A 20,811-nucleotide genomic window follows, 5' to 3' on the forward strand; every position below is an offset into this window, starting at 1 on the left:
TGTTAAGGCATAGGCATACATACATTAATGGGGTCTGAATGGAGAGTTGATAAATCACTACGCAAAGAAAAGTATTATTGCTGAAATTGAATTCATCTTCAAGTTTCATTGAGTATGTTCAGAAGGTGGACCCTGTTTTTCACAAAATCTCACCAAGGTGACACTGATATATAGATGATATTTTATATAGCATAGTTATGGACAGAAGTAGGTTAAAACATAAAAAAGATAGCTGGGTGCACAAGACCCTGGATAAAAAAATACCCAATCCTGGTAGGTGCACTGGTGTCAGGATTGGAAAAAAATGGCAGTGTATAATCCTCAAGACACGGAAACATTCCTACAATGGGGCTAGTCCAGGCCCAGGGGGAGAATGGTCCCTGTGTTTTAGAAGGAAGTAGTAGTCCAAAAAAAAAAATCACAAAAATTGATAGGCCAACAAAGAGACATAAAGACAATAGAATGAACTGTTGAGTATAAGAAATAAATTATGCACTGTTAGTATTATGCAAGAAGCCTAGACTTTGCAGAGAGAAAATATACAAAAAGATTGCTAGATAAATTACAGGAAAAAACATGCTTTCACAAGAAAAACTGTCCAAAGCTTGAAATAAAAAATTGTCTTCGTTAATGCAACAGATTTATGAGAAACATTATGTAGACCAAGAAACCTTGGACCATTTGGAAAAAGAAGCGACTGAGAAAGTACAAAAATATAAAGAACAAAATGTAGAGACATTTGAAAGTTATAAAAAAGAAATAAAGATATGGGAAAGAAAGAGAGATCTAATATGGTGCAGTAGTTACGTTGAAAAAGCCAAATTAATCAACACAAAAAAGCAGCCCCAAAGATATTTGAAGAGAAAAACAGGGAAATGCATCCAGATATGGAAAATTTCATAATAAAGAAAATAAGGTCACAGAGAATGTAGAACAGAAGATTAATAAAATAGAAGTTGAAGTTATGGAATACCTGCAAAGTGAAGGATTTAGTATAGATTATTTAACTGATAACATCACAGCAGGAAAGAGCAATGGATCCCCAAATTTAGGAGAAACCAGTGGAGCAGGAAACATCTGATCATTTGCCATATGAAGATACTTTGGAGCCTTTTGTAGGAAACCAGTGCAAACATTCAGTTGGAGTTGCACAGCAAGGGAAGGAATAGGAAGCTTTGGCAACTCTGACGCAGTCAGTGTTGTGGGGTGATAGGCCAGTCAGTTCCCCTATGAAAGAGCAACAGATGACAGAGGGTGAAACTGAAAAGAATGTGGCACAGGAAAATGCTGCAGAACTTTCTATAGAATGCCCACAGGAAATGGTGAACACAGAATGTGCCCTCAGTTTAGAAAATGATCAAAGAGAAGACTTGCTTGACTTCTTAGAGATCAATGAAAGAAATAGACTACAGAAAGTCAATAAAACCCAAAAAGTTAGAAGTTTAATAAAACAAATGAACACAGTAATTAGGACTTTTCATAGAGATTTGTGAGATTTAACAAAAGTAAATTGGGTATATTACTGTGCAGCTAAATTAATAACAGATAAGGTATTACCACAAAAACACAAGGTAGTAAGGGAAAGGAAGGGGAGAAATCAAATGCCTTCATGGAGGTATCGAATAGAGAAAACTCTAAAGCAGTTAAGACAAGAAGTTTCACTGTTACAAGAGCATAGAAGAGGGGAGAGATCATCAAAAACACTCAAAGATAGACGTGGTAATAGCAATGCACAATATCAAAACAGATCAGGATCTGTCATGCACTATCTACTAAAAATATCGGCACAGGCAGAAAAATGTAGAAGATATGCAGATAAATATAAAAGAAAAGTACAAAATAACTAATTTATTGATGACCCAAAAAAGTTTTACATAGAATTGGAAAACAAGGCAAAAAGAATTGAAACTCCACTTTAAAAAGAAGAAATAAATGCATTTTGGAGATATGTCTATGAAGATCCTGTGGAACATAACAAAGACGCTAAATGGATAGAAGAAGTAAAAGAAAGACAGGATATGAAATGGGATGAAGTAACGGCCAGAGAGATTGAACCAAAGTTAAGGAAAGCTCTTAACTGGAAAACCCCAGGCCCAGATGCAGTACCTAATCCCTGGTTAAATGTATTAACATCTTTACATGACGATTTAGCTATGAGTAAGAACTATTTATATGCACACCCTAAACAGACACCACCCTAGCTCACAACAGAAAAAACATTACTCCTCCTTAAGAACGAACCTGCAAGCTACCCTAAAAACTATAGACCAACAACTCGATGATGTATAAACTGTACACTGGAACTGATGCAGACAAAGTTTATAGTCATTTAGAACAAAACTCAATTATGGCAAGAGAATACAAGGGTAATAAAAGAAAGTCATATGGAACAAATGATCATTTGTTGTTAAATAAGGTTAGAGTGGAGAACTATAAAAAGGGGAGGAGTCTGAGTATGGCATGGATAGACTACAGAAAAGCATTTGACAGTATCCCACATTCAAGGATAAAAGAGTGCTTAAAAATGTGTAAGATACACCCTACACTGATTAGTTACATTGTAGCGACCATGAAATAGTTGCAAACCACTTTGCAATTAAGCCATGGTACAGGACAAATTAATATTACAGGGATAAAAATTCAAAAGGGTATGTTCCAGTGTGACTGCCTATTGCTGCTGTTTTTTTGTCTTTTCCTTAACCCATTAAGCTGTCTACTTAACAGATTGGGTCATGGCTACAATTTGACTCCCAGAGGACAACAAAGTGTAAAGGCTTTTCATCTTCTTTTTGTAGGTGATTTTAAAACTATATAGTTCATCTGATGAAGAACCGAAATCATAATAACAAGTGGTGAAAACTGTTTCAGATATATCATTTGGTCTTGATAAATATGCAAAAGCAACCTTTAATGCAGGAAAGCTGCAGCACCAAGAAAACATCAGTTTGGGATAGGAATGTGATATAAAAGAATTTGACCAAGAGGGACTGTATAAATATTTGGCAATCGATGAAGGATCAAAAATAAAACATGAACAAATGTGAATAAAATATAGTAAGGAATATTTTACAAGACTTAAATTAATACAGAAAACAGCATTGACATCTAGGAACAAAGCTCAAGCAATAAACCAATTTGCTCTTCCTGTCCTTATTTACAGTTTTGGAGTAATTGACTGGCCCGAAAAGGTGTTGGATAGGCTGGACAGGAAAACAAGAAGGATGCTTCGTGCTCATCAGATGATTTATAAAAATCAGTGCATACCAAGACTAGATATTCCCCATTCTGGAGGTGGTGTGGGCCTCCTCGAAATCGATTACATGTATAGATCTGCAATCGTGGGACAGCATACATATCTGTTGACCTCAGAAGACCCAAACATAGTGAAAGTTCTGAAACATGAGGAGAATAAGTATAAGATGACTTCCATGCTTAGTTTAGGAGAAGCGTATCAGCATGAAGCGGGAATGGAAATCAAACCAGAAGTAGAGGAAAAATGAGGCAGCAACTGAATGTACCAGAAAACAAAAGAAATAATATAAGGTAAGGATCAGATGAGAAGCAAAGAAATATGAAAAATGCATAAATATAGTTGCAAGTATAGAAAAAGCTTGAATCTTGGACAACCTCATATTGATCAGGATCGAATGCAAGAATGGTTAAGGAGAGGTGAATTTAAACCAAAAGACGAAAGGTCAGTATTGGCAGCCAAAGTTAGTGGATTTAAGTAAACGCTGGTTTACAAAGTCCATTCAACTTGTGGGAGAAACAGACACATGTAGATTTTGTAAAATGGAATTGGAAACTATCTCACATCTTGTTGCTGGTTGTGATATACTAATGGAAGAAGTACTGTATACTGAAAGGCATAATAATGTGACAAGACTGTTGCACTGGGGATTGTCCAAGCATTGTAATATTGGAGTAGCTAAAAATACTGGAAACATGAGCCACAAAGCATTATAGAAAATTATGAAGTTTATATTACATGGGATCACACACAACGAACAGTTCAAAAAATAGATGCGAAAAAAACAGATATAGTAGTCCATGAAAAGAAGACAAGATTAGCATTGATCATTGAAATTGCTTCACCCAGTGACTACAGTCTCTTACATACAGAGGGAGAGATACAAAGTCGTAAAATACCAGGATTTGTAGGTAGAAATGAGGGCAGTGTGGAAAAAGGGTACCCAGGCATGTCCAATAGAGGTAGGAGCAACAGGTCTGATAAAAAAAAGAATTTAAAATCGTACTTTGGTATATCGATGCATGTAATTACATATGAATTGTAGAAGGAATCCTTACTGGGCACATTGAGGGTACTGCGAAGAACACTTCTGGCTAACATCAAAGATTGAAACAGTACTAATTTCATGAACTTTAATCATACTTTGACTTAGGAATGGGGTCCATTTCCGTCATGATATTATAAACCCAAAAGACTTGGAAAATTTTAAAATAAATAAATAAATGAATAAATAAGATGAAAAACAACCATATTAACATTTTTTCATTTACATACATTAGACATGCCACAAATGTTTTCTTTTTTTAAATATGTATTTTATTTTGCATCTGTCACTGAGTCCAGCATTACATAAATTGCTCAATACCTGCCCTCCATTATATCTCACTCCTCCAACTGAACATTAGTTTGCATGTATTATTCCTACAAATTCTTTTCATTTCTATGTAATTTGCTCCATCCCTTTTCTAAAGACCCCGTCTCAGGTTATTTTATCTCTTTTAGAATGTACAGTATTTCAAATAGAGTTGATTTAGATTTTGATTTCCATTTTAGTTATTGCTTTTTTAGCAGCATGTATAATTAAAACTTAATGAGGCCTAAATATGCCAAGGAAATTCAGATCCTGTGTCCCAGCTCAGAAAAAAAAAATCATTTTCTTAGTTATAACTGTTTGATCTCACAATATTTCTGTAGTCTGTAGAGAATTTTTTAAATTTGCTAGTGTATTACACTTGCAAAAAACATGATGTTCTGTAGTCCTACCTCGCCTTCATTCTTACATATGAGATCGGAGCCGATCCTGTGCTCTGACTCGGCCTGTTTACAAGCTGGAAGTCTTCTAGTTGGCTCGTGGCTAGGTAGGTATCCCATGGTGCACCAGTACAATCTCCAGATCTTGTTTGCTTTGTCAACAAGTTTGTTTGTGCTTCTCTTTGGCTCTGCCTAAGTTTTGCATTTATTCAAAATTTACTCAAATTTTTTTAGACTGTTTTAGTCAAAACTATTATTATATCATTGTTTAGTCATAGTTAACGTAGTTTGCAATTTAGAATAGTTAGTCGTTATAATTGCACCATTTGTGTGCAATCTCTTGGTACATTGGCCTCGTGGCCATATAGTATTGGTATCCTGTATGCTGGCTTTCGTGTTTATTAATAGAGTTAGTATTTGTCTGCGCCTTTTGCTCTCAGTCAGGCTGTGTGTTGTTCTAGGCATAAGTCAGTTTTTTGCGGATTCCTGCTTGCTAAATTGTTCCCGATGTTAACAGAACAAGGTTCTGTTTTATTTCCTTAGTCATAAGTCTGAGTTTTTTGCAGATTCCTGCTTGCTACATTGGTTAGTATTATTAAGAGAATGAAGTTCTGTTTCCTTGTTGAGTATTTTGATAGTTTACACTTATTCCTGCTTGAGTGTGTGACTTCTCTGCTTATTGCAACTTTCCCTAGGTCTGTTTTAGTTAGAAGACCTAGTTTTTCCGTTTCCTTTCCTGCCCGGGCTAGGCCCGTTTAAGTTAGAGGACCTAGTCCTCATGCTGTCTTTCTCTTTCCTGCAGGGCTAGGCCCGTTTAAATTAGAGGACGTAGTCCTCTCCCTTTGTGTGTGTGTGTGTGTGTGTGTGCGTGTGTGTGTGTGTGTGTGTGTGTGTGTGTGTGTGTGTCTGTGTTTTCATCTCTGTGAGAATGCCTTAAGAAAGTAAGGACCATAAGCCATCTGGCTTTAAGAAATGTATTAAATGCTCACAGAAGATGTCTGTAACGGATGGCCACAGTAACTGCGTTTACTGTTTGGGGGCCATCCATTTACAGGAAACTTGCCTATTTTGCCACTCTTTCGGTGTTACGGTGTTGCAAGAAAGGAAAAATAAGCTCATCCTAAAAGGTCTTCTTAAACCTTCCTTTCAGGAAGATATGGCTAGCTCTTCCTCCTCTTCTAGATCTCAGGGATCTAAAAAGGAAAAGTCTAAGTCCTCTAAGAGGCCCTCCATGGCAGTGGCTGATGTTTCGGAGCCACCTCTTACAATCACTAAATCGGACAAGTCCACTGTCTCATCGGCTCCACAGAGATCGTTGCCGCTTGAGAGCAGTAATGTGGTTACAGGGTCGGCCCCCAGTAGCTCGGTGCCAACCGCTGAGTGTATCTCACGGAGCCGGTCTGTGGATCCTCTACCAGTCTTCCCTATATTGAAGTCGCCGATACTGCAGAGATCCCGCTCTCCTACTCTGTCCTCCAGGTCTTCCAGGAATTTATCGGAAGAAGATGTGGAGAGGGTAGTGCTGCGACCTTTGAAGTCTTCTGCTTTACTTAAATTATTGTTGGCTCCGACCCAGTCGGTTCCAGCGCCACTTGAGTCCGTTGAGCCCCCTTCAGTCATTCCTCCTCTGAGCCATGCTGGTCTTTCGGAGCGGGAGTGTTTGGTACCACTGGTGGAACTGTTAGCACCAGCTCCCCCTGTGGATGTTTCGGAGCCGAGTTCCGCTCCAACGCTCTCTGTGCCGTCCGTGGTGTCTAGGAGCCAAAGCTTCCCAGTCGGCCCTGACAGGGATGCCTGGAACTGAACCTCTTCTGTTCAGAGTCTTCCTCTCAGCACGTCGGTGAGGGTAAGTTCAGATCCTATGTCTATCTCGGAGCTGATGACTCTGGCGCCTATGGAATCCTTGGAGCTGGGGAGGTCTCCATTCAAGATGATGAGGAGTGTGCTGTCCCGATATTCAGCTCCTACCAGGGGTACCAACACTCTTCCCCCTAAGGCACCTACTTATGTCTCAGCTCCTACTCTCTCTGTGAACAGCAGAGATCCTCACCCTCAGGAGCCATCGGCTGGTGGCCCCCACTCTCCTGAGACCTCCCCGGAATATCCTTCTGAGGAGCCCCAACAGAAGAGGACATGTAAGAGGAAGCATGTAGACTCCCAGGATGAGTCTCTGACCTCTGACACTGACCTCGAGGAGTCAGAAGGATCCCCCAAGTCATCCTCTGATGATGTCTCCTTCGTAGACATCCTGGAAATCCTTAAACAGAGGTACGGCTGGCCCACTGTCACCCCTTCTGATGAGGAGTCAGTGTACCTGAAGGCTTTCTGGTCTCAACCTTCAGCCTCTTGGGTGTCTCCAGCCTTCGACGAACTGATGGAGCTAGTTAGTTGAAAGGTGTGGGATACTCCTGATGCCATGGAGCCAGTCCCCAGGAGACTGAATAAGTTTCTTTCTGCACCCCCAGAAAAGGATTTTTGTGTAAAGGTGTTCCCGTAAATGCCATGGTGGTGGCGGTGGCGGCCACTAAGAAGGAGCTAGCTGAGACTTCTTCTTCTGTCCATCCGCTGAATAAGGAGTCTCGAACAATGGAAAGATACGGGAAGCATATCTTCTCTTCAGCGGCATTTACCCTTAGATCACTGAACTACCTTACTCACTTCACGAGGCTTCAGAGAGATCTCCTTAAAGAATTAGGAGATTCTCTACAAGATACATGTACTGAGGGAGTCCCTGACAAGGTGTCTGCCCAGTTGCCCACCTTGAACTCTTATTTGTATGCAGTCGATGGAGCGAGTAGTGCAGCGGGTTCAGGAATTTCCCTAAGGCGTCATTCCTGGATGCGTTTGTGTAACTTTGCGGAACCGTTCATGTCTACCTTTAACAACGCCCCCTTTGACGGTTCCTCATTGTTTGGATCCAAGGTAAAGGACACCCTCACCCGGTGCGAGCAAGAAGGAAAAACACACTCTGCTGTGGGATTACGTTTTACTGCTCCCTCTAGACCATATCCTAAGGGTCAGAGGGGCGGTAAAATGTGGTTCAAGAAGTCCCAGCAGTTTTTCCAGGATGCACAGGGTGACTCCTCCTTCAGAGGCAGAGGAGGAGGAGGAAATGGTAGACTTCGCCCTAGAGGCAGGGGCGGTCCGCAAAACTAGGGAGGTCACAATTCCTTTTGGGGCCGGCCTTACCAGCGTTCCTGATGTGGGGCCTGACTGTGCTTCTCTGGGGACAGTCAGGGGTCACATTTCTTTGTATCCAGAAACCTGGCTGGGTATCACTCAAGACAAGTGGGTACAAAGAATTATTGCCAGAGGTTATGTCATACCCTTTTCTCTTCCACCTTTTGTTCCCAGAAGGATCCCAGATGTTCCACCCAATCACAGGGATCAGGCAGCTGCGGAGGTCAACAAGTTGCTGTCAAAAAGAGTCATCCAAACTGTCCCAGCAGACCAAATAGGATCCGGAACATACTCCAGATTTTTTTTAGTGCTGAAACTTACAGGGGACTGGAGGCCCATCTTGGACCTCAACAGATTAAACGAATCAGTAAAGGAGGACAAGTTCCGGATGGTGACACTGCAGTCTGTATTCCCGTTATTAGGGAAGGACAATTGGATGTGCTCAGTTGATCCCCAAGATGGCTACTACCACATAAAAATGGACAGGGCATCGAGGAGTCATCTACGCTTCTGGCTGGGAGCCAGTCATTACCAATTTTGTGCTCTGCCCTTTGGTTTCACTACAGCCCCCAGGGTGATCACCAAGTGTATGGCGGTAGTGACAGCTCACCTGAGATGTCGAGGATTCCAGGTGTTTCCGTATCTGGACGACTGGCTCTTGACTGCCCCCACCAGGCATCTACTTCTTCAGACCAGGGATGCTATCATTCATCTTTGTGCCCAACTGGGAATTTCTATAAACTGGGAAAAATTTACCTTATGGCCTTCTCAATCTGTGATTTTTACAGGCGCAGAGATAGACACAGTAGACATGTTGGCTCATCTTCTTGTAGAAAGGGTGCAGAATCTGGTTCTTCAAATTCAGCGTTTTCTCCCCTTACAAAAGGTCAAAGCCAAGACTATTCTGCAGCTTCTAGGGACTATGGCTTCCACCATATTACTAGTGCCACTAGCCAGACTACACATGAGGATTCTTCAGTGGCTCCTGTCGTCCCACTGGTCTTTTCAGCACCTGCCATTATCTCATCACATTCTACTGACAGACTCTTGCAAGAGGGACCTTCTTTTGTGGACTCTGCCCAATCAGTTAACCACAGGCACTTCATTTGTTCCTCCCCAACCTGTTGCCACTGTGACCACGAATGCCTCACAGATAGGGGGGGGGCATTATCTAGGTAGGACTGTCCAAGGCACATGGCAAGATCACGAGGCTCACCTGCATATCAACATTCTAGAGATGAGGGCGGTGATCCTGGCGTTGCAAGCACTTCATGACCTTCTGCCTCTGGGGATTATTGCATTACAGTCAGACATGTCGGTAGTATGGTATATCAACAAACAGGGCGGAACCAGATCTTACCCACTCTGTCGAGAGGCCGTTCGAGTTTGGAAATGGGTAATATCTTCCCAGCATTTTCTGGTGGCTGCGCACATTCCGTGGACAAACAACATGATAGCCGACAAGCTCAGCCGGGCAATCCTGATGCCTCACGAGTGGTCTCTGAAACAGGAAACAGTGGAACAGATTTTCCGCAGATGTGGACAGCCTTGCTGCGATCTCTTTGCCAGTTCAATCAATGCCAAATGCAGCAGCTACTTCTCTCATCCCCCCTCCGGGGGAGTCACCGAGAGACGCACTTGTTCACGATTGGCCCCTGGGTCTCCTTTATGCTTTTTCTCCCATTCCCAAGGTTATTCAGAAAGCGAAACAGCTGGGAAGCAAACTGATCCTCATTGCTCCTTACTGGCCTCGTCAGGTTTGGTTCCCTTTCCTCGGGCCTCTTCTCCTAGATGATCCTTGGATTCTGGACCCAGTTCCAGACCTGTTGACTCGCATATCAGGTTTGCTTCACCCCTTCTTACACATCCTCAATTTGACAGCATAACTGCTCCAGTTCCATCCCTAGTCACTCATATCTTTACGTCTTCTCATAAACCTTCCACCAGGAGACTTTATTCCAGCAAATGGAGAAAATTCTCTATCTGGGCAGAAAAAAATGAATGTTGACCCTTACATTGCCTCCATCCTAGTGGTTTTGGAATTCCTGTCTCAGCTTTTTCTCCAGGGATCAGCGGCTGCCACTGTCAGAGTTCAGTTGGCAGCGATTTTAAATTTTCATCTAGGCTTTCAAGATTCTAATCTGATGTCACATAGGCTGTGCAAAACTTTCCTTAAAGATGTTACCTTGTTAAGACCCCCCTTTCAAGAACCTGTTGACTCATAGGGTTTAAATTTTGTCTTATCCAAATTAACTTCTCCCCTTTGAGCCCTTCTCAGTCATCCCCTTTGAAATTCCTGTCTTGGAAGACTTTGTTTCTGGTGGCTATCACGTCAGCCAGACGGGTGTCAGAGTTACAAGCATTGTCTGCGAAACCCCCTTACCTTATTTTTCACAAAGACAGGGTGTCACTTTGTACTAATCCTTCCTTTGTCCCCAAGGTCTGTTCCCATGCCACCTTGAATTGATCCATAGAACTTCCAGTGTTCTTTCCTAATCATGTCAACGCAGCTCAGTACAGATTTCAATTACGTCTATGGACATCCATGAACAAAGGAAATCAGGAAATCAGATCTTATTTATTTCCTTTTCCGAATCTAGGTCAGGCTTACCAGTTTCCAAAGTAACACACTCTAATTGGATTTCTAGCTGTATAGCTTACGTTTACAACTCTGAGGGTAGACCTTTACCCTTTAAAATCAAGGCTCATTCTACCAGATCTCAGTCTACCTCTGCAGCCTTTCAAGCCAGGGTCCCACTTGATAATATTTGTGCAGCAGCAACATGGGCTACCCCTCACACTTTTATTACTCATTACAAATTGGATTTAACCTCCAGGTGTAGAGCATCTTTTGGTTCCATGATACTCAGGAGTATTTTTCCTTGAGCCACCCAAGCATAAGGCACTAGGGACGCTGTCCCATATGTAAGAATGAAGGCGAGACAGGACTACAGAACATAAAGAAGTTATGTACTCACCATAATGTTCCATGTTTGTAGTCCATCTCGCACTTCATTCTTACGAACCAACCCTCCTACCCCCATCCTGGAAGTACCTGGAGACAGAGAAATATTATTATATTATTTTATGGAGACCATTTAGTATTGGCATCTTTTGTATATTTGTTATTATCTCTCCTAGTTAGCAGCAAACAAGATCTGGGGGTTGTAATGGTGCACCATGGGATACCTACCTAGCCACAAGCCAACTAGAAGACTTCCAGCTTGTAAATAGGCCAAGTCTGAATAGAGGATCGGCTCCGATCCCATATGTAAGAATGAAGTGCGAGATCGACTACAAACTTGGAACGTTATGGTGAGTACATAACTTCTTTTTTTAAGTTACATTTTTCTTCCCCATCACACCTCCATCATTTTCTTTTCTTTGAAGTCTGCTTGGGGCATAAAAATACCAATGCAAGCACTTCCAATCAAATATCCGTAACCTTTTGGAGTTTGTTGAATACTTGGGAACACTATGCATGTCCTCCCTTTGTTCTTTTGTAATTTTTTTTCCCAATCCCTCTTTCCAGCCTTTTCTAACCTCCTCTAGCAGACTCATTTAGTTGCCATGCAGTATTTCATATGTACCAAGAATTATCCCATTTATCAAAGCAGCTTCTGTGCTGCATTCATCTAAAAACTGTACCAGAGTAGGTCTTTCACTTAGGAATCCCCATCCCTTTCTATTTGCCTATACTCTGATATCAATTCCTGGTAGTGAAGGCAGTCTCTAACCTGCAGTCCATACTTATTCTTGGCATTATTCCACTCTGTTACCTTTTTCTCTCTAGTTATTTGCTCCCACTACTTTGGTTCCTTTCCCAGTTTTCCTTCACCAAATTCCAGCCACATTTTGTCTAGTTTCTGTATCCTATTTGCAGTTATCTCTATTGGCTTAACCAATTTGTGTGTAGGTAGTCAAAGAAAGGCTATAGCCATAATTATCTTCATTAATTTTGTATCCTGGAAAGACTTGAAACTATCTGAAAATGTCCCAGATCACTAAAATGTCATTTTCTGGATTCATCAAGTGCAAAATAATGTTGTCTGCAAATAATACCAACCTTTTCTGATTGCCATACCAGTTATAGCCTTACATTTCTGAGTCCCTTGTTTTCTTTGCCAGTGGCTCTAAATGTAGAAGGTAAACATGGAAAAGTAATAGAGTGGAATAAGGCTAAACAGAAGTTTGCACTAAGGTTAAAGATTACCTTCCCTACCAGAGACTGAAATCAGTGTATAGGCAAAGAGAATGGAATATGGGAGTCCTGAGTGAGAGACCAGTTCTAGTATAGTTTTAGTTGAGTTTAGAACAGAAGCTGCTGTTAAAGGGATATTTAGTAGGGCTTATAAAATATTTCATGATAACTATAGTAATCAATAAGAGGAGATTAGGAAAGTCTTGGAAGAGAGACTGGAAAATCAGTTTACATTGAAACAGTGGAAAGAGTTATGCTTGCATTCCCCCCACATATGCAGCAAAACTCCAGAAGGTTTAGGATTGTTTGCTTGGAAATGGTTGCATAGGTATTTTTTTTGCTCCAAGCAGACTTTAAATAATTTTTCCTCAGGTAGATAGTAAATGGTGGTAGGATGGGAAAGAGAGAGGTAACCGAAAACATGTTTTTTGGGAGTGTGTTGAGTTGGTAGATTTTAAAAGTACACTGCAGAGTACTCTGTCAGAAATAATTGTGGGAGCAAATTTCTGTAACTAAAGAAATGATTGTTTTGAACTGCTTAGGCAATTGGATGAAAATCTAAACCAACTGTAATTGAAGTACTGAATTTTGTTGATGAGATAAAAAAAAACTGGAGATGAGATATTTAGATAAGGGAAGGAGCAAATTGCATAAAAATGGAAATCGTGGGAACAATGCATGTAGAATAATGTTCAGAAGGAGGTGTAAGTGAAGCAGAAATTGTGCAGTATATGTAATGATGAAGTGTATGACAGCTGATATACAGAAATAAAACACATATGCAGTGTGTAATGCATTACAAACATTATTATGGCTTGTGTTGTTTTCTGTTATGTGTGCCTGTATCTTTACTGATAATTTAGTCTTTAAGAATAAATGGTATACCATCTGTCATTTTCATACTCCTTCCCATGTAATGAGGGAAGTGCTTTTCTACATAGCATTTGCTGATGGCAACACTGCTGTTTGTTAATACCATTTTGCTGATCCTTGGAGTGTTTTTTTGTTTAAAGCCAATTATTGTGTTATGTAGGCCTCACTGCTTCACTTCTTTCTTTGTTGCACATGTAATTTAATACTGTGTCTTAGGCTGGGCACCTTGGAGTAAAGGAAAAATATGAGTTACCCAGTCAGAATATAAGTCTTCCCATTTCTCTGATTTGTGCATCCTTGAAGGTAGAATCCTAGTGGTCAATGATTTGAGGACAGAACACTCACATTGGCTGGAGCGGCATTTAAATTATTTTGTGCAACTTTTTGTTAGTTTTTTTTGTATTTGAATTTCAGTACATTTTGACATTTAAGCTATGCAGTTTTGTGTCTTGATCCTGCGAGACTCACTGCGTCATTTTAGATTCTTGCTCATTGTTCTTTCATGTCCATTACCCATTTTGATTCTCAGTACTCCCTATTTTCATTCTTTTCTGTTCTGTTAGAGCGATCTTTTCCTTATATGGTGGGCAGCACCTAGTACTTTATTTTATTTTTTCTACCTTTTACTTCCTCGAGCTGTGTATCTCAGTATGTTTATATCCGTCTTTGTTTTCCATGTATCTTGTTTATTTTACTTCCACAATATCAAGGGTTTTGACTGGATTGAGGTAGACTGTATTGCTTTATGCAATAAGAAGGCTGCCAGTTTCTAGACTAGGTAATGCTGACTGAAACTAAATCACTATTACGTGTTCTGACTTTGCAAATATTGTAGCTTTTCCTGATAAAATGGTGTAAGTTTTGGCAAGTGAATTTTTTTAAGCTGGTCACTGTAGTACAGTCCTTAGTCTGCCAAGAAACTGCTACTTGGTGTTGTTACATCTAAGATAATTGTTAAAAGTGCTGGAGCCAGAATATGAAGTCATTTGATGATAGATGCCATTTGCATTATGAGAATTCTTTGCATCTTTTGATAACCCATTTTCTTTTTTTCTTTTTTAGGCTCAAGAATTGGTCCTGAAGAAGCATTTTACCTTTATGTCTGTGGACCAGATTATACATCTGTAATGCCCTGCAAATATGGCAAGCCAAAACCCAACTACTCCAAGTACATTGATAAAGCCATTTTGTCCCATGAAACCATTAAAGAATTAATTATGAAAAACAAGGAAATAGATCTTGGACCTTTAGTTGTAAGTAATATATGCTTGCAGTTTTCCTTATAAAATTTGATATTTTTGATGATAGTAAGTATGTGTGATTATGTGTGCGCTTGTGTGTTGAATTTCTTCCATGCAGTGGCTTATTCATTCACTCATTCTTCAACAAAGAGGTAGATTATGGACCTTTGGTTGTAGGAATTATATGCTTTAAATTTTCATTAGAAAATATTTGTGTACATATTTTTGATGTTAGTAAATATTTGATGTCCTTGCATTCACCTGTGCACTATTCATTATTTATGGGATTCCATGCTGTGAAGCTCCTCATCTCTCCAGTCTACCAAAGTCTACCATTGCTTTAGGTACGCTGAATGTCACCTACACACTCCTCGTGTAGCATAGGGCATAAAGGTGACGTTCAGGCTTAATTCATCAAGGACACCCACACCTCAAGGTTGGTGGCAACGCACGATGCATCGGAGACCATCCAGGTGCAATTAACCATAGGCAGGACTGCTCTGCAATTTGTAGCATGTTACAGGCCACCCTCTCAAACTCAGGAACCTCACATAGCTTTCCTGAAAACACTGGAGGGGATAAATGTATCTCCAAACACCATCATACTAGGTGACTTCAACTACCCTAATATAGACTGGGATCATTACTCAAGCCCAAACACTCTAGCCCAAGGTTCCTGGAGTTCATAAACTCAAATGCCATGGAACAACTAATCACCATCCCCACAAGAGGTGAAAACATACTTGATCTCATCATCACGAATATGGGATTACAATGTTCAACACCGGAAGTATACCCCTCATTGGTGAGATCAGATCATAAACTAATCTCACTGGAGGTCCTCATCCCGCCCCCACCTGAGATAAAAAAGACCACAGTGAAGAACTTCTCAAAAGCCGACTTCACACTTCTAAAGACTAGTGTGGTCTCCTTTAAGGCCCCCGAGCCGGCGGAAAACATTACTCAAGCCGCTGAATCACTTACAAATGCCTTCTACCAGCACCTACAGGACTGCATGGATCAGGCAATCCCAAACAAAACAAAGACTCTTTGTACCAAAGGCAAGCATCCAGTCTGGTGGACCCCAGCCATAAACAAGCTCTACAACAAAAGGAGGAAGCTACTACAAGATAGAGCAAAATCCTCAAAAGGTAAGACACCTTTGATCATTATAAGTAAAAAACTAAGAGCCCTCATAAAATCATCCAAGGCAAATTTTGAGAGAAAAATCGCTAAGGACTCAAAAGACAATCATAAGGCCTTCTTTAGCTATGTTAGAAACCTGGGAGGAAACTCCCAGATATGCTCAGAATTAGCTCAAAATGATGTGAAAATTACTGAACCTACAGACATTGCCAACATACTGGCTGACAGGTTCAGTGCAAACTTCTCCCCCCCAAAAGGACAGATATCTATACCAGAGGATTGTAGCCCCCCAAACATCTCTAACGCCCAGGTGAGAACTGCTCTTTCCAAGGCGAAAAACACAGCATCCATGGGACCGGATGGTGTCCCCGGCTGTGTGCTCCATGAACTCAATGAGGAATTAAACCCACAGTTAGGACAGCTGTTTAATCTTAGCCTCACCTCAGGATACGTACCCAAGGAGTGGCGCACGGCAACTGTGGTCCCACTTCACAAAGGCGGTGCCTCCACCGACCCTGGAAATTACCATCCCATCAGCTTGACAAGCCTGATCTGCAAAGCTATGGAGAGGATCATAATGGAACTCATAAATAAAGACATAGGGAACTTGCAGACTTTGGATCCAACCCAGTTTGGCTTTGTCAAAGGCAGATCATGCCTTTTAAACTTGGTTGACTTTTTCGAAACAGTCACCAAGGCCTTTGATGAGGGAAAGGCAGTCCATACAGCCTACCTCGACCTGGCAAAGGCTTTCGACACAATACCCCACTCAGGTATCATTGAAAAACTCATCAGCTTAAATGTAAACCCATACATCACAAGATGGGTTGCAAACTGGCTAAGTGGCAGAACCCACAGGGTCAGAGTTGCTGGCGCCATGTCAGACTCAAAGCCTGTCACAAGTGGTGTCCCACAGGGCTCAGTCCTGGGCCCACTCTTGTTCGGAATCTACTTTTCAGAAGTACAAGCAAACACAGGAGGGTTATGGCTGACAAAGTTTGCAGATGACTGCAAACTGGGCGCCATAGTCGAGAACACATCTGACACAGATATCCTTCAGAAGGGTCTCACAGAAATGGATAACTGGTGCCAGAGCCATGGCCTAAAGTTAAACGCCAAGAAATGCATAGTCATACCCTTCGGGAAAAACAAGGTTACCCCTAGCTACCATATAGGTGACAATCCACTGAGCACAGAAGAGGTTATCAGGGATCTGGGGACCCAGGTTGACAGTAACCTTTCGTTTGACACTCACGTTGCTAAAGTAGTTAGGAAGACCTTCTACATTGCCCACCTGATCATGAAGGGATTCACATCTAGATCAAGGGAGGTCATCGTCCCCCTGTACTCATCACTCATCAGACCAATGATTGAGTACAATGCCCCATTCGGAATGTATCTGACCCGACACCTGCAGCAGCTGGAAAGGCCCCAAAAGTTTCTCACCAAAAGGATAAAGGGTCTCAAAAATATGTCTTATGCTGCCCGACTGAAAGAACTCCAGCTCTATTCAGTCACTTACCGCTTACTCAGAGGTGACCTGTGCCTGACATACAAGGCCATATCAAACCCAGATTTGATGAACATGCTTCACCTCAAAAAAATCTAGATCCCTCAGAACTACAAGGGCGGGAGACTTAAACCTTGACACGTTTATTAATAGGACGTGCTGGAGGGACAGATTCATCACCCAGAGACTCCCTATGCTGTGAAACAAAATCCCGGTACATGTGAGGCAGAGCACCTCGCTGGCCTTGTTCAAAAGAAATCTTGACCAATGGATGGGAGATCGCAGATATACCCCAGGGATTACCTCAGTGTCACTGCTTGACAGAGGCACAGCAAAATAATGGGCATAGTTTGCTTTAAACTAAAGAGGTGACGAAAGCCACAAAACTCTGGGCTAGGCTTATAAATGCACTTGGGCAGATAGCCTAGTATGAACCTATGAAACCTATATCCTCAGAACTTATTTGCCGCCAGTCTAAACACTGATCTGAAGTAGGATATTCATTTGTCTGCAACCTGTGGGTTATGGATCCGATATCGGATCCGAACCGGCATAGTTTCCAGCTATGGATCCAAGCTCTCAGCTCCTCCCCTCACCCATAATGCCCTGCTCTACCCTCATGACCTCAGATCTTGTTTGCCGCGCTGGTAACTGGATGTGGTTTCTATAGCTCTCAGCTAAGTGGAATTTTCTTGTACAAAATTAGAATATTTTTGCTTTCTTTAAACTTTTTTGTGTGAAAGTTGTAGGTTTCCTTTTTGTATTGACTGTTTTTAGTTTAATTTTACTTACAATAGTATATTTTATTCCCTCCCCTCGCTGGTACGTAGAGTGTGTGTGAGGCCTGTGTGCTTGTTATAGTTTATTGTTTTAAGTTACTTCTGTAACTTTTGGTTAATTTTGACTATGGCTGACCAGCCTAAGTCATTTTTCTCTAAATGCTCCGAGTGTGGCCATAAGCTCTCACCGGCTGATGGCCACACTCGGTGTGTTAAGTGTCTTGGGGTTGAACACCTCACATCTGGCTGTTCCATTTGTGCAGGGTTCAACCCCAGGGCACTGAGGGAGCGGAGGTCCAAGCTGGTCCTGGCGGGTCTTTTACGGCCGGACTCGGCTCCGACCCCCGCGCCTTCGGGGACTCCTGCGGCTGCAGCTGTTCCCCCTGTAGCACCCCCTCCTGCTCCTGGGACTCAAACTCCCGCTTCAGGACAGGAGAGGGATGCATCTAAAAAGGACCGGAGGGAGAAGCACCACGGCGGGCCGAGACCTCTGTTTCGGCCCCGCCAGCCAGGCTTCTCCCGGCTTCCTTGTTGGAGCGGTCTCCTCCTTCTCGGCTCCGGTCACCTGTGTGCTTCTCACCGGGTCCTGAGGAGGAGGAGACCCGATCTCCGTGAGGCTATCGAGGAGGCATTCCAGGCCTACCTCGGTAGCCTCGTCGAGATCTACCCATAGCCTTCGATGCTGATCTGGACCGGATGATGCGAAGGTTCATCCAGGCCCAGATGCAGATGGGAGTGCTCTTGCCTCCCCTCGGGGAGCTCAACACCCTTTTCAAGCCTATTGCTCCTTCTCCGACCCGCTTCCGGGTTGAGCAGCTGGAGCCGAGCAGCTGGGGGGGAGGTCGGATCCGATAGTACTGGTGCCGGATCCGACCATGCCCTCGAGTGCGTCGGACCCGATCTCGGAGCCTGGATCCGAGCCGGATCCGGGGATCAGTGCTCCTTGGCGCCGTCTGTGTCGGAGCGCACTGTCCCGGATCCGAAAGTGCTTGCGGCTCCGATCCACTCTTCGGATCGAGGGAGCGATTGTCGGATCCTTTGGTGGTCGGCTCCCGGCTTTTGATGTAGTGGAGAGGGCTCTGTTGAGGGTCTCCGGACCCCGGCACTTGCTTCGGCTCCGTCCCGCTCCCTCTGCACTGGGCCAGGCTTCCACCATCCGGCCCCTGGGACAGCCCGTTTCTGTGCCCCAAGTTGCTCCTATGGAGCAAATTGCTGCTTGTGAGGCCTCCTCTGCCAGCCCCCAGAGGAGGCTCAAGGAGGCACATTGACTCCCCTGAGTCTCTCACTGAAGACACGGACTTGGAGGAAGGGAAGGCTCCCCACGGTCACCCCGAGGATGTCTCCTTCGAGACATCATGGAAATGCTCCGTATCAGGGGGTGGTCGGCCACCAAGTCTTCCTCGGACGAGTCCGTGTTCTTGGAGGCATTCAAGCGGGCCCGTCTACCTCTTGGGTGTCCCCTGCCGACCCCTGGTGGACCTTATTACCACCAGGGCGTGGAAGGAACCGGACACCGTGGAGCCAATTCCCAAAAGACCTGATAAAATCCTTAGCCCGCCTTCTGACAGGACCCATTGTAGTAAGGGGCCTCCTGTAGATGCCATGTTGATGGCGGCCACAAAGAGGGAACTGGCTCAGGAGAGTCCTCAGTCCACCCACCGAGCAAGGAGTCTCGGATGATGGACCGCTTGGGGAAGCGGATGTTCAGTTCGGCACCTTTTCGGTAAGGCGCTGAACTATTTGGCACATGTTATTCGGATGCAGCGAGACCTTATTAAAGCGCTGCATCCCCTGAGTCCATTTCGGAGGAGGACAGAGCTCTGCACTCCACCAAAATGGCCACTCTTAGGTCAGTCACAAATACTTCTATGCGGCTACTCTCCCATGCTACGGGCGCCGCTAGAGCTGCGGGACAGGACTGGTCACTAGACGTCAGGCCTGGCTCCGCCACTTTTTCTGAGCCCTTCAAGGCGTCGTTTGCGAACCCTTTGATGGTTCTGCTCTGTTTGGCAAGACCGTTCGCGGACGTTGACCCAGAGCGAGAAGGACGGGAAGGCGCTGTCTGCCGTCGAATCCGCTTCTCTGCACCCCAGAGGCCCTATTCTAGGAACCAAAAGGGTCAGAAGAAGATGTGGTTCCGGAAGTCGCAGCAGTCCCAGCCTGCTCGGACAACCAGTCCTTCCGTGGCAGAGGAGGACAGGGAGGACGCCGCCCTAGAGGCAGAGGGGCTCCCAGAAACTTGGGTCCAGGGAACCTTTCTCTGAACGGCCAGCGCAGCCCTGAGGGGCTGCCCGACTGCTCTACTCTGGAGGCAGTCGGGGGCGTTGGGCACCTAGCGGCATGGGAGTCCATAACATCGGACCGCTGGGTTCTCCAAATCATATCCAGGGGATATCGCATTCCTTTCCTTCACCTTCCAAAGATGAAGTCCCTCCCAGACGTACCACCCGGTCAAGGGAGGCCGCTTTAGAAATTGGCCATCTGCTAGAGAAAAGAGGCATCCAGCCCGTTCCCCAGACCAGATCGGATCAGGGTTCTACTCCAGGTTCTTTTTAGTGCCAAAAAAGACGGGGGAACTAAGACCAATCCTAGACCTATCTCTCCTGAATCTGGCAGTCCCCAAAGAAAAATTCGAATGGTCACTCTACAATCTATTCTCCCCTTCTGGGAGAATGCCACTGGATGTGCTCGATAGATCTCAAGGACGTACTACCACATCCTAATGGACAGGCGCTCAGGAGGTTTCTCCGCTTCGGCTGGGAGCCAGTCACTACCAGTTCGGGTCCTTCCCTTTGGTCTCACCACAGCCCCAGGGTGTTTACCAAAGTACTAGCAGTGGTAGCGGCCCACCTGAGGCTTCAGGGGTGCAGGTCTTTCCC

The 20,811-nt window shown here is 43.6% G+C and overlaps 1 protein-coding gene across 1 annotated transcript in view; it reads left to right on the forward strand.

Annotated features, from left to right (window-relative positions):
* The window catches only part of LYST (lysosomal trafficking regulator), a 3,825,950-nt gene that overhangs the window by 1,328,028 nt on the left and 2,477,111 nt on the right, over positions 1-20,811 (forward strand). The window contains exon 15 of the mRNA XM_044075805.1: positions 14,319-14,509. Within this exon, the coding sequence (XP_043931740.1) occupies positions 14,319-14,509 (191 nt within the window). The remainder of the gene's footprint in view (positions 1-14,318; positions 14,510-20,811) is intronic.

The sequence above is a fragment of the Protopterus annectens genome, chromosome 1.part1 (assembly GCF_019279795.1).
Source record: "Protopterus annectens isolate FY-2018-M chromosome 1.part1, PAN1.0, whole genome shotgun sequence".
In the NCBI taxonomy this organism is placed as follows: Eukaryota; Metazoa; Chordata; order Ceratodontiformes; family Protopteridae; genus Protopterus; species Protopterus annectens.